Here is a 16,844-nt window from a genome sequence, read left to right on the forward strand (position 1 = left end):
GCTGAGGATAATGGCTCCCATCTCCATCCATGTCCCTGCAAAGGACATCCTCTCATTCCTTTTTAGGACTGCATAGTATTCCATGGTATATATGTACCACATTTTCTTTATCCAGTCTATCACTGATGAGCATCTGAGTTGATTCCATGTCTTTGCTATTGTGAATAGTGTTGCAGTGAACATATGTGTGCATGTATCTTTATAACAGAATGATCTATAGGATTGTTGGGTAAAATGGTATTTCTGGTTTCAGGTCTTGGAGGAATCACCACACTGTCTTCCACAAAGGCTGAACTAATTTACATTCACACCAACAGTGTAAAAGCATTCCTATTTCTCCACAGCCTCACAACAACTGTTGTTTCTTGATGTTTTAATAATCACCAGGCTCACATTTACCTCTTTCTCTGCCTCTTTGAGCTCCGCTTCTTTCTCCTTGACTCTCTGGACGAACATCTGTCTCATCTCCTCTTCTTTTTTCTGGAGTTCCCCCAGGAACTCGTTCCTTTTGGCCTCATATGTCTCCTGTAAACTGCGAACATGGTCAGGTTAATTCCTCTTCCTTTGGAATGGCTCCTATTTGATAAAACTGGCCCCAAAGATCCTCCCTGGGTTCCTCCATCCTCCCTTCCCCAGTTGCGAGCCAGGTACAAAAATAGAACCACAAAGCTGTGGGCACCGGTTGGCCCATGATAGCATGCCCACAGGGCTTCTGGAGGGGGATGGGGCTACCCTAGTGAACTGGAGAGACTCAGAATATCTGGTTTTATACTCTTGTCCTACAGATGAGAAAACTGATGCCCAGAGAGGTGAGGTGTCTTGCTCAGGCCCCACAGCTAGTTAGAGGCAGACCTTTGACCAGAAGCTGGGTCTCCTGTCTCTTCATCAGGGTCTTCCCACTGCACAATGCTGCCAGGCCCTGGCTCTGAAACTGACCACATTAATGAACTATTTCAACAAATGCTTGAGGAGACTCCATATGTGCTAGACACAGTACCAATTGACATGATGCTACTCACTCAGCCTCTAGAGCCAGCAGCCACCATACCTGCCATCAAGGAATTCATATTCTAGTGGGAGATATGCCTGGCTTAAACTTCTTTTTCTTTCTTTCTTGTTTTTTTGTTTTTTTGTTTTTTTTTTTTTTTTTTTTTGAGACAGAGTCTCACTGTCACCAGACTGCAGTGCAGTGGCACAATCTTGGCTCACTGCAACCTCCACCTCCCAGGTTCAAGAGATTATCCTGCCTCAGCGTCCAGAGTAGCTGGGACGACAGGCATGCACCACCATGCCCAGTTAATTTTTGTATTTTTGATAGAGACCGGATTTTACCATGTTGGCCAGGATCATCTCCATCCCTTGACCTCATGATCCATCCACCTTTGCCTCCCAAAGTGCTGGGATAACCAGCATGAGCCACTGTACCCAGCCAGCCTGAGCTAATTTTTAAAGAAATAGGAGGCTGAGCGCAGTGGAAGTCAAGCACTCCAGGAAGTCAAGGCAGGTGGATCACCTGAGGTCAGGAGTTTGAGACTAGCCTGGCCAACATGGTGAAACACTGTCTCTACTAAAAAATACAAAAAATTAGCTAGGCATGGTTGTAGGTGGCTGTAATCCCAGCTACTCGGGAGGCTGAGGCAAGAGAATTGCTTGAACCTGCTAGGCGGAGGTTGCAGTAAGCCGAGATTGCACCACTTGCACTGCAACCTGGGCAGCAGAGTGAGACTCCATCACACACAATAAAAGAAAAAGAAAGAAAGAAATAGGACATAGCCTGGTAAAGAAGAGGGGGAACTGTGCTCCAAATAGGGCAGCATGTAAGAAAGCACATGTGGAGAGAGAATGACATTCTTGGGGAGCCAGGTGTGGTTCAACACGGCCAAAGAACACCATGGTAGTGGTGGAGTAGAGGGAGATGAAGTTCCTGAGCCTGGTAGAAGAGAACAGCTTTGGATGCCATATTTAAAATTAGACATGTATGCACTGCATGGTTTTAAAGTAGGAAGTCATACCAGATCCAATTTGAAAATGAGAAGGACCACTGGCTGTGTTGTGGGAAGGACAGATTTTCCATCAATCCAAGTAAGAAGTGATAGGATCTTGGCCAGAGGCGGTGGCTCACACCTGTAATCCCAGCATTTTGGGAGGCTGAGGCAGGCTGCTCACTTGAGGTCAGGAGTTCGAGACCAGCCTGGCCAACATAGTGAAGCCTTGTCTCTACTAAAAATAAAAAAATTAGGCTGGGGGCAGTGGCTCACGCCTGTAATCCTGGCACTTTGGGAGGCCGAGGCAGGTGGATCACAAGCTCAAGAGATCGAGACCACCCTAGCCAACATGGTGAAACCCCGTCTCTATTTTAAAAAATACAAAAATTAGCTGGCTGTGGTAGCATGTGCCTGTAGTCCCAGCTACTCGGGAGGCAGAGGCAGGAGAATTGCTCGAACGTGGGAGGCGGAGGTTGCAGTGAGCCGAGATCGCACCACTGCACTCCAGCCTAGCACCTCTTTCTCAAAAAAAAAAAAAAAAAAAAAATTAGCCAGGCGTGGTGGCAGGCGCTTGTAGCCCCAGCTACTTGGGAGGCTGAGGCAGGAGACTTGCTTGAACCCAGGAGGTGCAGGTTGCAGTGAGCCAAGATTGCGCCATTGTACTCCAGCCCGGGCGACAGAGCAAGACTCTGTCTCAAAAAAAAAAATAAAGTGACAGAATCTTAAGGGCTGGGAGGGAATGGAGGGAGCAGTAAGGGAAGCAGAACTCCTAGGACTTGGGAGGAGCCCAAGATAATTCTGATTATCCTTGGGCAACCAGGTGGTTGTTGGTATCATGAATGGCAACAGGGAATGTTGGAGAAGCATGCTTAAGAGGGAAGAAGATGAATTCAATTGTTCACAGCTTGGTTTTCAGGAAAGTCCTCTATGGGATGTCTGAGTGGAAATTTCCAGGATGCAATTGGATTAATGGGTTTAGACCTCAGAAGTAAAACTAGCTTGGGAGTCATCTACTTCTAGGCGGTAATCAGGGCTGTGAGAGTGAAAGAACCAGCTGCAAAGAGAACAGAAAGTGAAAGGAGCAGAGGCCCTAGGAAAGAACCCCAGCGGGTATATCAACGTTTAAAGCAATAAGGTAAAGAAAATGAGCCTGCAAAGGAGGCTGAGAAGATAGCAGGAGAGAGAGGAACAGAATCAGCCAGCCAAGTGCTAGAAAAGCCAAAGGCAGAGAGCATTTCAAGGAGCAGTGGGGAATGGCATAAAGTGCTGTGTTGAGATCAAGTAAGATGGAACCCAAAGGCCACACTGAACTTGGCCGCAAGTCTGAGATTCCTGGCCTTGGAGAGAGGCATTTTAGTGGTTATGCTGGGGGCAGAAGCCAGACTGCACTGGGTTGAAGAATGAATGAGAGATGGGGAAGAGAAACCAGTAAATATAGAACAACTCTTTCTCCTTCTCATCCTGTCAAGAACCTCTTGACAGACAGGGCAGAGGCTGGTAAGAAAGAGCAGGGTTAAGAGAGAGTTTCTTTAGCACAGGAATGCTTACATGCAGCATGGGAAGGAGCTGGCAGAGGAGTGAAGGCGAAGGTATTCAGGATGGAGGGAAGGAGACCAAATGACCAGGTGGGGGCGCACCTACTCCTCTACAAATGCAGATGAAAGCTGCGGGTGGGGAAGAGAGCCAGGCAGCTCCCACCAGAAAGAGACAAGCATGCCTTCCCTCAACCCCAGGTGCGCCAGTGGCCCCTGGCCCCACCTGTCAGTATAGGGCATCAGCCTGTCCCTCTTGAATCAAGTATCCCCAAGGGACTGGTTAGGGTCTGCTCCCAGGCCAACTTTAGGCTGTGAACAGGTAGTGTAAGATCTCAGAGGCTCGTTGAAAGTCTTTTTAACCCATAGACATCTCCCTCACTTGCTTATTAATTCCTGACCACAATAAAGGGCACCACGTGGTAATTTCAGCTGTGGGGCTGATTTCAGACATCACTCATAGAGATCAGATGCATCTACTTGGCATACCACTCCTCTCTGCATAATAACCTGCTTTCAAAAACATTCCCCTTCTCTCTAAGCATTCTGATTTGAGAAAGATGCCAATGATAATCAACATCCTATGGTCAAAACAGAACTTGCACTTGAATGCAGACACTAAGGACAACCATTGAAGAGCCTGCAGTTCATCAATGCAGCCAAGGGATTGCTACCTGGTCCTATCTGGGTTTGACAATAGGGAGGTGGGTAAAGAACAGACTGCAAACCTGTCTGAGGCACCTGATGAAGAAAGAGGGGCAGAGGACAGTTACAAACTGCCACCCCATGGAACAGGGCCTCAGCTTGGGGATCCCCTCCAGCGCAGCTCCTTGGAGCTGTCCAGGATGCGTGCATGTGTGTGTGGTGATCAGCCTTGCTGGTCCTCTGGGCCTCTTCCCTTTGCTTGCCCTTAAAAGCAAGGCTTGCTTTCCAAGCCTGTGCCCCACAGCTCTCCTGGCAGGCATGCAGAGGCAGAGGGTGCACAGGCAAGCACAACTGGCCGTGTCTTGCCTCCCCTGTGAATCCTCCAGGGCAAGGCTTCCACACCGCGTGGGTGGGCTGAGCTGAGCTGGGCTGGGCTGGGCTGGCAGGAGTGGTACCTGAAGGGTTTGCTGTCAGGGTCGGTGTCCTTGAAGCCCATCTCCTCCAGCTTACAGCGGCGATACAGCTCATAGTGCCGGGTGTGGGTCTGCTCCCGCAGATCCTCCATGTTGACCCGAATCAGCATCTCACGCAGCTTCACAAAGTCGCAGTGGGCCTCGTTTTCAACTGCATAGCGGGGTTTGGGGTATTGAAAGTATGTTGAAAGGAAGGCCAGCAGAAGCAGAAATGGATGAAACGAGAGGCAAAATGTCTAACGTGGTGTTGCCTTGCAATCTGTGTATTTAGAGCCTGTGAATTTACTTCCTCTCTTTTCTACTGAAAATGCAAATGAAAAGTTACAAAAATGGCAGTAATAAAAAACTGTGATATCATAAAAATACTTATTAAGACAGTCAGTAGCACCATAATCCAAACTCAGCAGTCAGAACCCTCAAAAGAATGTTTGGTATGCACCACTTATAGGACAACAGCACATATGCATCTATCCATCCATCCATCCACCCATTCGTCCATCCATCTATCCACTCATCCATCTATCCGTCCACCCATCCATCAGTCCACCCATATGTTCATCCATCCATCCATCCATCCATTCATCCATCCATTTATCCATCCATCCATCTATCCAACCAACCATCCAATCAATATTTGTGGAATCTCTGTTCCCAGTATGTGTGAGGCACTGGGAATTCAGAAATGAAGTCATGGAATCTTGCTCTTAGGAGCTTACAGTTTAGAGAAAGAATAGATGCAAACAGACAAATACAATTCAATGCAAAATTACAAAAATGGAGGGAAAGCCAAGTTGCAATGAAAGCTCAGAAGAGGGGGGCCTAAGAGCTCCTGGGAAAGTGAAGACTTCACCGAAGAGAAAACCCGTAAGATGACTCTGGAAGGAAGAATAGGAATTTATCAGGCAGAGAAGGGAATGGTGCTTGCAAGGTGTCAATGAGGTTAGGCAAGGTTATGTAACTAATAAGTTGCAGAGTTAGGGTTCAAACCTAGGCAATGTAGGGGAGGCAAAGGCTATGACCACATGACAAAGCCTCCAAAGAATAAGGGGAAAGAATTAGGATATTGATAGATGACAGTGACAAGGAGGGGTGTGGACCACAGGCACAGCCCACCTGGATGTAGTAGCTTCCAAGGAGGTGGTTTCTTTAGAGGGTAGATAATGGCCTGACAGTAGCAATGGTGACTAGGAGCAAGGGGACCCCACTTTCTGGCCTATGTGAACAAGCCTCCTCCTCAAAAGGGTGCAAGCAAAGGTGTGCATTTTAGGCAGTGGTCAAGAATGACAGACGTGGACCAAGTCATAGCAAAATCGATTTCTGGCTGGACCAAGTCATGCGCAGCACTTTGTCAAGGTTGCTACAGGTGTGTCTTCGCCGTGTTGGATGGTGGTATTTGGCTTGACCAAGTAGGAAAAATGGTGCCTGAAGTGATGAACAGGCCAGATTTTTCAAAATCTGGAAAATCTTAGAACACCCTAGATTCTGTCTTACAGGCTCTGGAAGAGGGTAGAGGGGGCAGAGAGGGGGTCTGGGATGAGCAGTCAGCCGTAGTTGAAGCAGACTGCCTTGTGGTCACTAGAGTAATCTTTCCAAAGCCCAAATCAGCTCACATAATCCTTCTGCTTCAGACCCATTGCATTAGGAATAAAGCCCCCTGCTGTCGTAGAACACAGGCTAATATTAAAAATGACATCAGTAAGACAACTTCTCAGGGCTATGCTATATGCCATCTCCTCCTCCATCTCTGGACGGTGATCACTGGTGGTCAGTCAGAAGGAGTGACTCCAAGGCCCCTGCAGGCTGCCTAAGCAATACTCAACTTCTTCCTCATTTAAGCAGAACAGTCAACTCAGACTTACAAGAAAACCTTTCAAAATCCCCTTTTTTGGTTAGGTTCGGGGTAGTCCACATCAGACGAAGTCAGTCACTGGAACCACGTCTACTGGCTTCTCCTCATCTCACTTCAGGTTCCTGTTTCTCAGACCACAAATCCATTCCCAGGGTGGGACTGTGGGTCCAGAAACCATTCGTAAACGTTCCTAGTGGAGCACTCCCAGCTCCGAATGGCAGAGACCAGATGTAACATAGCTCTGATAACCAGTCTTTTCCTACCTATGGAAAATCCAGCTGTTGCCAGTGGGTCTGTGGGGTGTCCTAAAACATGCCAGCCTTCATACGTGATGTGGACAACTCGCCGCCCACTTTCAGGTGTTTTCTTAATGGTAGGGATGAGTTTACAGAGAACCAGCCACTCTTTCACACGATGCCCCTATAGGCCACAGCCCAGTTTCTAGCTGGAGACTCTGAGGACCAGAGACCTCTTCTGCCCACAGCACTGTCCTAGGCCTTGTCTTACTCATTAACCCAACTAGCACCGAGGGTAAGTTAACATATGTCAGGCAGATCACAGAAGGAATTTCCCTGAGTGTAATACAATATAAATGATTGATTTTCAATCATGAAATAATCAGACATACAAAAGAGAACATAAAATGTATATGTGCAATTTAACGAATTTTTGAAAAATTAACACCAACATGTCCACAACTCAGGTTAAACATTACCAGTACCTTGGAAGTCCCTGAGTGCCCCTTCCCAATCTCATGCCCCTCTATCCCCCCCACTCCCCTGGCAATGAGACTTAACCCCTCTCTTGACTTTGGGGATTATCATTCCTTTCTTTTTCTTAATAGTTTCACCTCTTATGTACACATTCCTAAAAATAGATATATCTTGTTTAGTTTTGCCTCCTTTTGGATTACATACGAAGGGAATCCAATGGTATGCATTTTTTTCTTTCTTACTTTTGTTTTTTTTGAGTCTTGCTTTGTCACCCAGGCTGGAGTGCAGTGGTGCAATCTTGGCTCACTGCAACCTCCACTTCCCAGGTTCAAGTGATTCTCCTGCCTCAGCCTCCTGAGTAGGTGAGACTACAGGCACATGCCACCACACCTGGCTAATTTTTTTTGTATGTTTAGTAGAGATGGGGGTTTCACCATGTTGGCCAGGCTGGTCTTGAACTCCTGACCTCAGGTGATCCTCCTGCCTTGGCCTCCCAAAGTGCTGGGATTATAGGCATGAACCACTGCACCTGGCCCAACAGTATGTATTTTTCTATGATTTATTTAGGTCAATGCTATGTTTCTGAGATATATTCATGGAGATATAACTATAGTTAATTCATTTTTGCTGTTATATAATACCCCATTATATGAATATTCTGCAGTGCTTTAAAAATATTTAGGTATTCAAACTTTATGTTAAAGATTATAATTTTAAAAATAATTCTAATTGTTTAAAATATTATTTTAATTTTTTAAAATTTCAGTAGCTTTTTGGAGTATTTTTGGTTCTAGTTACATGGATAAATTGTATAGTGGTGAAGTGTGGTGCACCCATCAGCTGAGTGGTGTGCATTATACCCAATATGTATTTCTTTTTTTTTGAGACAGTCTCACTCTGTCATCCAGGCTGGAGTGCAGTGATGCAATCTCTGCTCACTGCAATCTCTGCTTTCTGGGGTTCAAGCGATTCTCCTGCCTCAGCCTCCTGAGTAGCTGGGATTACAGGCACATGCCACCACGGCAAACTAATTTTTATATTTTTAGTAGAGACAGGTTTCACGATGTTGTCCAGGCTGGTCTTGAACTCCTGACCTCAAGTGATCTGCCTGCCTCGGCCTCCCAAAGTACTAGGATTACAGGTGTGAGCCACCACGCTCAGCCCCAATATGTAGTGTTTTTGTTGTTTTTATCTTTTTTGAGATGGAGTTTCGCTCTTCTTGCCCAGGCTGGAGTGCAATAGCACAATCTCGGCTCACCGCAACCTCTGCCTCCTGGGTTCAAGCACTTCTCTTGCCTCGGCCTCCTGAGTAGCTGGGATTACAGGAATGCACCAACAAGCCAAGCTAATTTTGTGTTTTTAGTAGAGATGGGGTTTCTCCATGTTGCCCAGGCTAGTCTCGAACTCCTGACCTCAGGTGATCCACCCGCCTCGGCCTCCCAACATGCTGGGGTTACGTGTAGGTTTTTAAAAACCCTTACCCCCCTCCTACTCTCCCACTATTCAGTCTATTTTAATGGATATCTGGATTGTTTGTAATTATTTGTCATTATGAACAACACTACTGTGAACCTTCTTGTACATCTCCTGCTGCATTCGGGCAAGTACACATGCTTTCTGATGCACTCCTTCCTACCTTGCAAGTCCTTGTGTTTTAGGAATACTTTTCCCATTAGAGACAGAGGGAGCTTGCTCTCATCAGAGCATCCTGATACAGAGCCAGAGTTAGTTTGCTAGTGATTCCTATGGCTATTTGGGACCCATACCAAATGAGACATATGACAATTTAGAAACTTGTCATATAGTGGCCGGGGACAAACAGACAGACAAAAGGGGCTTCCTGTGTGTTGCCCCTCTCCTGGAGACTCACTCACCCTGCACAGTGCCCCAAGGATACTGCCGCGCCCTCATCATCTTGTTGCCTATCTTCAGTTCTTCTGTGCTGCCGATGACAGCAAAAGGCAGGTGGGCCTGAAACCGAAGGCAAACGAAAGCTGAGAACTGCAGAAGAAAGGCACTGAGCATTACACAACCAAACTGCTGTTCATCGCCGGGGCCCCAAGCCCTCACCCTGCAATGTCCCCCACTGTCATCATCACCAACACGCATTTATGAAGTTCCCAAACTACGTGAGGATAAGAGGCCTAGTCCAAGCTTCTGCTATTCAGAAATTCACAATAGAGGGTAACAATGACATGGTTGAATGCATTGGGAACAAAGAGAGAAAATAAGCAGAATAATAAGCAGATACACAGATTACCAAGCTATTTGCTATTCACAGTTGCTGCTGAGGGGAAGAGCCTTTGGAAGATCGGGGAGTGGAAGGAGGGTTCTGTGTGGATGGAGAGAATAAAGGAGAACCAAAGGGTCTGGGATCACTGCTCCTTCACCCTCCCTGGAGTGCAAGAGCCCCGAGATTAGGTCTGTACTGAGACCACACAGCCGACTGAGGTGTACTGTCCTTGTTCTCATCCTTCCCTGGGGCAAGAGCTCACACTGAACTCATGAGCCTAGAAAGCAAGTCACTAAGGATTTACTCACATGACCATGCTGGGTTCTGCTGTAGGTGCTGTAAAGCAGACAGAAGCAGCAGAAGACAAGCTCCCTTGCTCTCTAGGAGTTTACAGTGTTGTTGGGGAAGCCCAAATGACACATTTCAAGTCATATAAGATAGTATGTGATGGCCAGGCGTGGTGGTTCACGCCTGTAATCCCAGCACTTTGGGAGGCTGAGGCGGGCAGATCACGAAGTCAGGAGTTCGAGACCATCCTGGCTAACACAGTGAAACCCTGGCTCTACTGAAAATACAAAAACTTAGCCAGGCATGGTGGCACATATCTAGTCCCAGCTACTTGGGAGGGTGAGGCAGGAGAATTGCTTGAACCCAGGAGGTGGAGGTTGCAGTGAGCTGAGATTGCACCATTGCCCTCCAGCCTGGGCAACAGAGCAGGACTCTGTCTCAAAAAAAAAAAAAGGCCAGGCAAGGTGGCTCATGTCTGTAATCCTAGCACTTTGGGAGGCCAAGGCAGGTGGATAACAAGGTCAAGAGATTGAGACCATCCTGGGCAACATGGTGAAACCCCGCCTCTACTAAAAAAATACAAAAATTAGCTGGGTGTGGTGGTGCGTGCCTGTAGTCCCAGCTACTCAGGAGGCTGAGGCAGGAGAATTGTTTGAACCTGGGAGGCAGAGGTTACGGTGAGCTGATATCATGCCACTGCACTCCAGCCTGACAACAGAGCGAGATTCCAACTCAAAAAAAAAAAAGTATGTGATCAATGGCTCATGTATGTGGTCTGGTGCCCTGTGCATAGTAGGTGCTTAATAAATACTTTCTGAATGGCAGTGGTAGGGCTAGGGAAAGAGGAAAGAAAGGCAAAGGACAAATAGGTTTTGAGCTTGGTGCTCACAGGGAAATGAGGAGGCGGGCCCGGCTTTATGGGTCAGACAAGAGAAAGCTGCCCCAACCTGGTAGTGTGGGGCCTGGTAAACACTCACAGAGCCCCAATCCACAAGGAGCTGGCCAGCTTGTCAATGCTGAGTCACCACAGCCAAAAGGAACCACGGAATCAATGTTTACCGACCTGGTGAGCCCAGGCAGGGCTTTGACTAAAAGGGCTTTACATCAACAGGTTAAAAGCCTATGGAGAAAGCTTCGTAGCCTGCTTGCAGAAACAGGCCATAATCTCAGATATTTTGATCCATTTGCCCACTCATCCATTCTACAAATATGTGCTGAGCTCCTACAATATATGCTAGGCATGAAGAACGATACAATGGCAAAAAAGCACAGAGCCTGGCTCCGGAGAGTGCCCAGTGTGCCGAGGGAGAAAGCCATGCTAACAATGATCATGCAGCAAGATCAGGGTTGTAGCAGAAGTGGAGGAGGCAGTGAGCTGAGATTGTACCACTGCACCCTAGCCTGGGCGACAGAGCAAGACCCTGTCTCAAAACAACAACAACAACAAATCAGGGTTGTAAACAGAGGCTCAAGGGATGGAGTAACACAGAGGAAAGAGCAATTAACTTCGTGCGAAGTCAAATAAGTCGTTTTAGAGTAGGTAGTGGCAATCATACTTACAGTATTAGCATCAGCTATAATTTATTAAGCCCTATGCGCTGGGTACCATCAGCTTTAACATGGCATTGTCTCACTGAATCTCTACAACAGCACTATATGGTAAGTTGCCTTATTATTCTCCTCTTTAGATGGGGAAACTGAGGTGTGGAAGGGCTACGGGAATTGCCAGCAGGCACACAATAGTAAGGAACAGAATGAGGTATGGAATCCTAGTATCTCTGACTTCAAAGCCCACCCCTTGCTGGTCTGCTACTTCCATTTAGGGGGTTCAAGCAGTAAATGAGTTGCATACCCTAAACCCTGGGGGGAACTGGTTGTGCAAGACCAGATTATCAGAGGCAAAGCAATTCAGGGAAACCCACAGCAAGTCTGTTGCTTGTTTGTTTCATCCGCATGCTGATCTCATAGCCAGTCCTTCCTCTCCATTCTCCTCTAGCTCTGGACCCCAGAAATGTCCTTCAGAGCAGAAGAACACCGGATTTCATCAGGAGCTCAGCTCCAGGACTCCACCAATCCCTCAAATTGCATGGCCACCAGCTGAAGCTGCCCTTCTTTCACCCTCTCCCCTCTCAGCTGTTATCAGATGATCGACTCAGCCACTCTCCGACCCCTCCCCTCCCCACTCCACTGACTGTCCCTTTAATCTGGACATAGGAAAGTAGGAAAGAGGAGGTTGTAGAAAGGGAAGGTGGGTATCGGGAGGAGATGGGAAATGTTTCATCAGTCCTGGGAGGGGAATGATCAGAAGGGTAACTGGGAAAGTGACACACAGGCATTTGGGGTGCATTGAATTACTAAATATGCTGCCCAAGGGTCTGAGCATCTCCAGTCTTTGCCAGGAGGGTTGATCTGGGCACAATTAATTCCCACTCAGGGACTAAGACATGTTGGGAGCCTCAAATCCACCCCTAAACACTTCCTGGGAAAACATTTCCCCTGCAGAGACCCCACAGCTTCAGTCGCATGACACAGAAGAGCCAAGGAGTGGTGAATGCAGAGAGCTAGACTGAGGGAGGAGGTGATAACGAAAAACCGCACTGTAGCACTCCCTCTCCTCCTGGGCTCTCAGCTGTCAGTGATGGAGGAGGAAGGCATGTGAAGTGGGAGGTGCTTCTCTGAGCTCGAGAAAAAAAACCCAAGAAGAAAACAAAGGCATACAAAAATGTCAGTATTCCCTCAGGCCTGTTCCATTTTTATCATCAAGAGTCACTGAATGATGGGGTGACTTGCTTCCCGCTTTTCCTCAAACTGCTGTCATTTGATTCTTCCAGCTCAAACACACAGCCCCAGCCCTCCCATGGCACACTCCTTTGCAGCTGGCCTGTCTGTTTTGGGAAGTACATGCAAGGTAGGCATTTCCCAGTGCTCTCCTTTCATTTGATTCTCACAATACCCTTCTATGGCAATGATTATAAGACCCATTTGTGAGCTGGGATACAGAGAGGTTAAACAAGTTGCCTAGGTCCCTAACCCCCATGCCCGGATCTTCTGAAGCAGCAGCACCGAGGCCACCGAGCTTTGGCTACCAACCTTTTCCAGCCACCTAGGGTGGCCTGCACTCTGCCTCCTGGCTACATGGCATCTGCTGGAAGGAAGCAAACCATGACAAGCAGGAAATCATGGGGACCAGGCTCTGGCCCTCTGTTCCACTGCTTTTGAGAAACAGATGGTTATGACAAGCAGAATGGAGGTTAGCATAGCAGACGGCAGATACCTACTCTCCCCCGACAGCACCACTGACCATACTCCTAGGTCCTACCAATGAGATCCAAATCTGAGGCCGGGCTTTCTGCTATTTTTCCCAGGTCCCTGCAGAAAACTGACAGACAGAGGTGGCATTTTCTATGTGTGGACCCAGGGAGGAGACTCTGATAGATGCAGGGGAGTGTTGCTGCTGAAGCACACACAGGCATCTCAGGGGAGTGGGGAGTCCGTGTAACTCTTTCACTCAGCTCTCCAATGAGGCGCCCTCGGATGTCAGATTTCCCAGTCTCAGAAAACTCCAACAACAGATAGTCTCAAGCCTCCCTTGGAAGTCCATTCCTGGATTCACTATCTGTCTTAGTGCATTTTGTCTTGCTACAACAAACTACCTGAGATTGGGTAATTTATCAACAACAGAAATTGAATCCTCAGGCCGGGCGTGGTGGCTCACACCTGTAATCCCAGCACTTTGGGAGGTTGAGGCAGAAAAGAAATTTAATTTTCATAGTTCTGGAGTCTGGGAAGTCCAAGATCAAGGCACCAGCATCTGGGCTGGTGAGGACCTTCTTGCTACATCTTCGCACAGCAGCAGGACAAGCTAGCCTAACACTACATGATGTCTCTTTAAAAAGGGTCTTCATCCCATTAACAAGGGAGGAGCCCCCATGCCCAATCACTTCTTAAAGGCCCCACCTCTTAGTACTATCACACTGGCCACACCTGAATTTTGGAGGGGATACAATCAAACCATAGCACTACCTTTACTGACTTGTGTCTAACTTAAATTCTTCTTGGTACATTGTAAAGTACTTAATAATCCAATTGGCATGAGTTATTTTATTCTTATTTCACCACATTCATTATACTTGGGAGGCTAGATGATTGTCTTCTTCAGCCCAATGAAATAGACACCGTCAGAACTCTTTATTCCTCATCTAATGATCATATTCTGCTTGGGCTTGGTTTCCTTCCAGGGTAGACAGTGTTTCCCGGTTAAGCTAGTCCCCATTTCAGGCTCCTGTTGGTGACTGAACAAGACCATTGGCTCATTTGCTTTCAAGTCAACCACTGGCGATTCCTTGAAAAGTATATGCAAACAATGGAAATACCACTGCTGTCTCAGAGGAAGGGATGAACTTGTGCCCATGGGTCTCCCTGTGACCCTACTGGTCAGTCATCTGCTCTCACTGGGCCCAAATGTCAATTGCCTTTCTGGGAACCAAACTCCAGACCTCACAAATGGCCAACTAATGGAGCTGAGTCAAATAAGTAACTGGGCCTTTTTGCTTGTCCTGGCCATGGTTTGAGCCATTCAAAGCACATCATTAAATTGAAAACAACATAGCAATTTTTAGTACTAAAATTTACAACCTTGAGAGAGATCAGAGCATGGGTCGAAAATAGCATGCGACAAGACCCCTCTCCCTTCTTTTGCACCCTCACTCTAAAATAAGGTTTTCAAAGGCCAGGTGCAGTGGCTCACGCCTGTCATCCTAGCACTTTGGGAGACTAAGGTGGGCAGATCACGAGGTCAAGAGATCAAGTTCATCCTGGCCAACATGGTAAAACCCCATCTCTATTAAAACTAATTTTACTAAAGCTAATTTTTGTATTAGCTGGGTGTGGTGGCACGTGCCTATAGTCCCAGCTACTCGGGAGGCTGAAGCAAGAGAATCACTTGAACCCGCGAGGTGGAGGTTGCAGTGAGCCAAGACCATGTCACTGCATTCCAGCCTGGCGACATAGCGAGATTCCATCTTAAAAATAATAATAATAAAATAAGGTTTTCTGGAGCCACCCATAATCCAAGGTGATGGCTGTGACCTCATTACTCAATTCCTGCCACAAAAATCCCTCATGGTGAGAAACAGGACATTGTATAGTCTTCTCCACTCAGGCAAGAGACTTCTTCCACTTCTTCCAATTCAGCTCCTATGACAATTGGCTGGGGTGGCTGAGGCTGTGGGACTGGAGTCAGATCCAAAATTGAAAGCCCAGCACCTATTCCTCCTACCACTCAAGCTGCAGTCTCTGAGGATGCAGCTTCATACACCACGGCTTGTGTGGAGACTCTGGGGGCTTTTGACACAGTTGTTCGGTGGCAGGCAGCTAAGCAATCCTATGTGTATATTGATAGCACCCTCTTCCCCATCACAGCGCATGTAACACAAAGCACTCACAGGCAGGCTCCTCTTACAGGCATGCCAATTCCAGGCACACTAGCTGTGAGGCCACTCCTCTTTCCCACTCAAAGAAAACACAGTGGATTAGCCGGGCATGGTGATTCATGTCTGTGGTCCAAGCTACTCAGGAGGCTGAGGCAGGAGGATTGCTTGAACCCGGGAGGTGGAGGCTGCAGTGAGCTATTGCACCATTGTACTCTAGCCTGGGCAACAGAGTGAGACCCTGTCTCAGGAAAAAAAAAAAAAAGCACAGTGGGATGCAAGGGAGTAAGTGGTGAGTGGTTTATGGTAGGGTTAACCCTGAGTCCACTCGAATTCCCTCCCTCCCTCTCTTTCTTTTATTTATTTTGTTTTGTTTTATTTTTTTCGGATGGAGTCTTGATGTATCTCCAGGCTGGAGCATAGTGGCACAGTCTTGGCTCACTGCAACCTCTGCCTCCCAGATTCAAGTAATTCTCCTGCCTCAGCCTCCTGAGTAGCTGGGACTACAGGCATGCACCACCATGCCCGGCTAATTTTGTATTTTTAGTAGAGATGGGGTTTCACCATGTTGGTCAGGCTGGTCTCAAACTCCCGGCCTCAGGTGATCCATCCACCTTGGTCTCTCAAAGTACTGGGATTACAGGTGTAAGCCAGTGTGCCTGGGCACTAGTCACTTTATTTTGAATTTCAATAGAGATGAGGTCTCGCTATGTTGTCTAGGCTTGAACTTTGTTTTTCAAAGTGAAACACATAAGTAACAAAGGACCCAGAATCCCTTCACAGCCATAACAGCATGCTTGACAACTACTGCTGCCTAGCCTGGGGGTTTCCAGCCTTGAGGTTGTGCCTGCCCTAGGCTGAGCAGGAGGCCAGAGCTGAGCTGAGAACAAAGCCCAGGATGATCGTTACTCCTAATCCATGAGGTACCGAGATGTGGTTTTGTGTGACACCTTGAGATGGCTGAGAACTCTCAGTCCCTATTTATTCTTAGCAAAGCAAAGGACAAGCCTGAAAGCTGCTTGGTGACTTAGGGCATCAGTGTTCAGAAGGTCTCTATAGGGACTGATGTCCTGAGGTGACTAGCCGCTTCCAGATCAGTGCCGGTGACACCCAGACAACACTTCTCTCGAGGCTCCAATTTTTCTGCAAACTAGGCTGTCTCTTCATAATAGAGCCCAGTTTCCATCAGAATGCCTTGACTTCTCGAGGGGACAAGCATTAATCTTTTATATTTTTTCCATGCCCATGGCTGGTCAGAGAAGATCTGTCTCTACCTACCAAGCTCCAGATAGCCTTGCCCTTGAGCCAGATTTACTTAAGATGGTGATGAGCTTCTAATAACAAACACATTTCGGGTGTACTGATGGACAGGAAGCCAGGCGAGACAATGGCTTGCTGCCTTGCTATGCTAATTTGTTGGCCAATTCATAGGAGGTGGGAGCTGATGCTGTAATGATAAGTTAGAGGGCAGTGGCAGCAGGAAAGTTTGCTAAAAATGGCTTTTATTACAAGGCTTTCCTGAGTTTGGCTATACCCAGGCATTATGTCATTAGGAAAACCTGATGCCACTCAACAGCAAAAAAGAAATCTGTTCCCAAAGCAGAGGCTTTCTGAAAGCTATTAGCTGTCTCCTTGAAATCACAACATTGAAGATTTCACGGCAACACCATCAACACATTGGAAGGAAGCATATTTGC

The 16,844-nt window shown here is 47.3% G+C and overlaps 1 protein-coding gene across 10 annotated transcripts in view; it reads right to left on the minus strand.

Moving 5' to 3' along the window:
* SEPTIN6 (septin 6) overlaps window positions 1–16,844 on the minus strand; it is an 85,475-nt gene that overhangs the window by 19,924 nt on the left and 48,707 nt on the right. For all 10 annotated transcript variants that reach the window (XM_035289594.3, XM_035289592.3, XM_035289593.3 and 7 more), the window contains exons 6-8: window positions 9,072–9,168; window positions 4,618–4,786; window positions 400–532 (exon numbers count right to left, since the gene is read on the minus strand). In XM_035289594.3, coding sequence (XP_035145485.1) covers window positions 400–532; window positions 4,618–4,786; window positions 9,072–9,168 — 399 coding nt within the window. The remainder of the gene's footprint in view (window positions 1–399; window positions 533–4,617; window positions 4,787–9,071; window positions 9,169–16,844) is intronic.

Source organism: Callithrix jacchus, chromosome X, assembly GCF_049354715.1.
Source record: "Callithrix jacchus isolate 240 chromosome X, calJac240_pri, whole genome shotgun sequence".
NCBI lineage: Eukaryota > Metazoa > Chordata > Mammalia > Primates > Cebidae > Callithrix > Callithrix jacchus.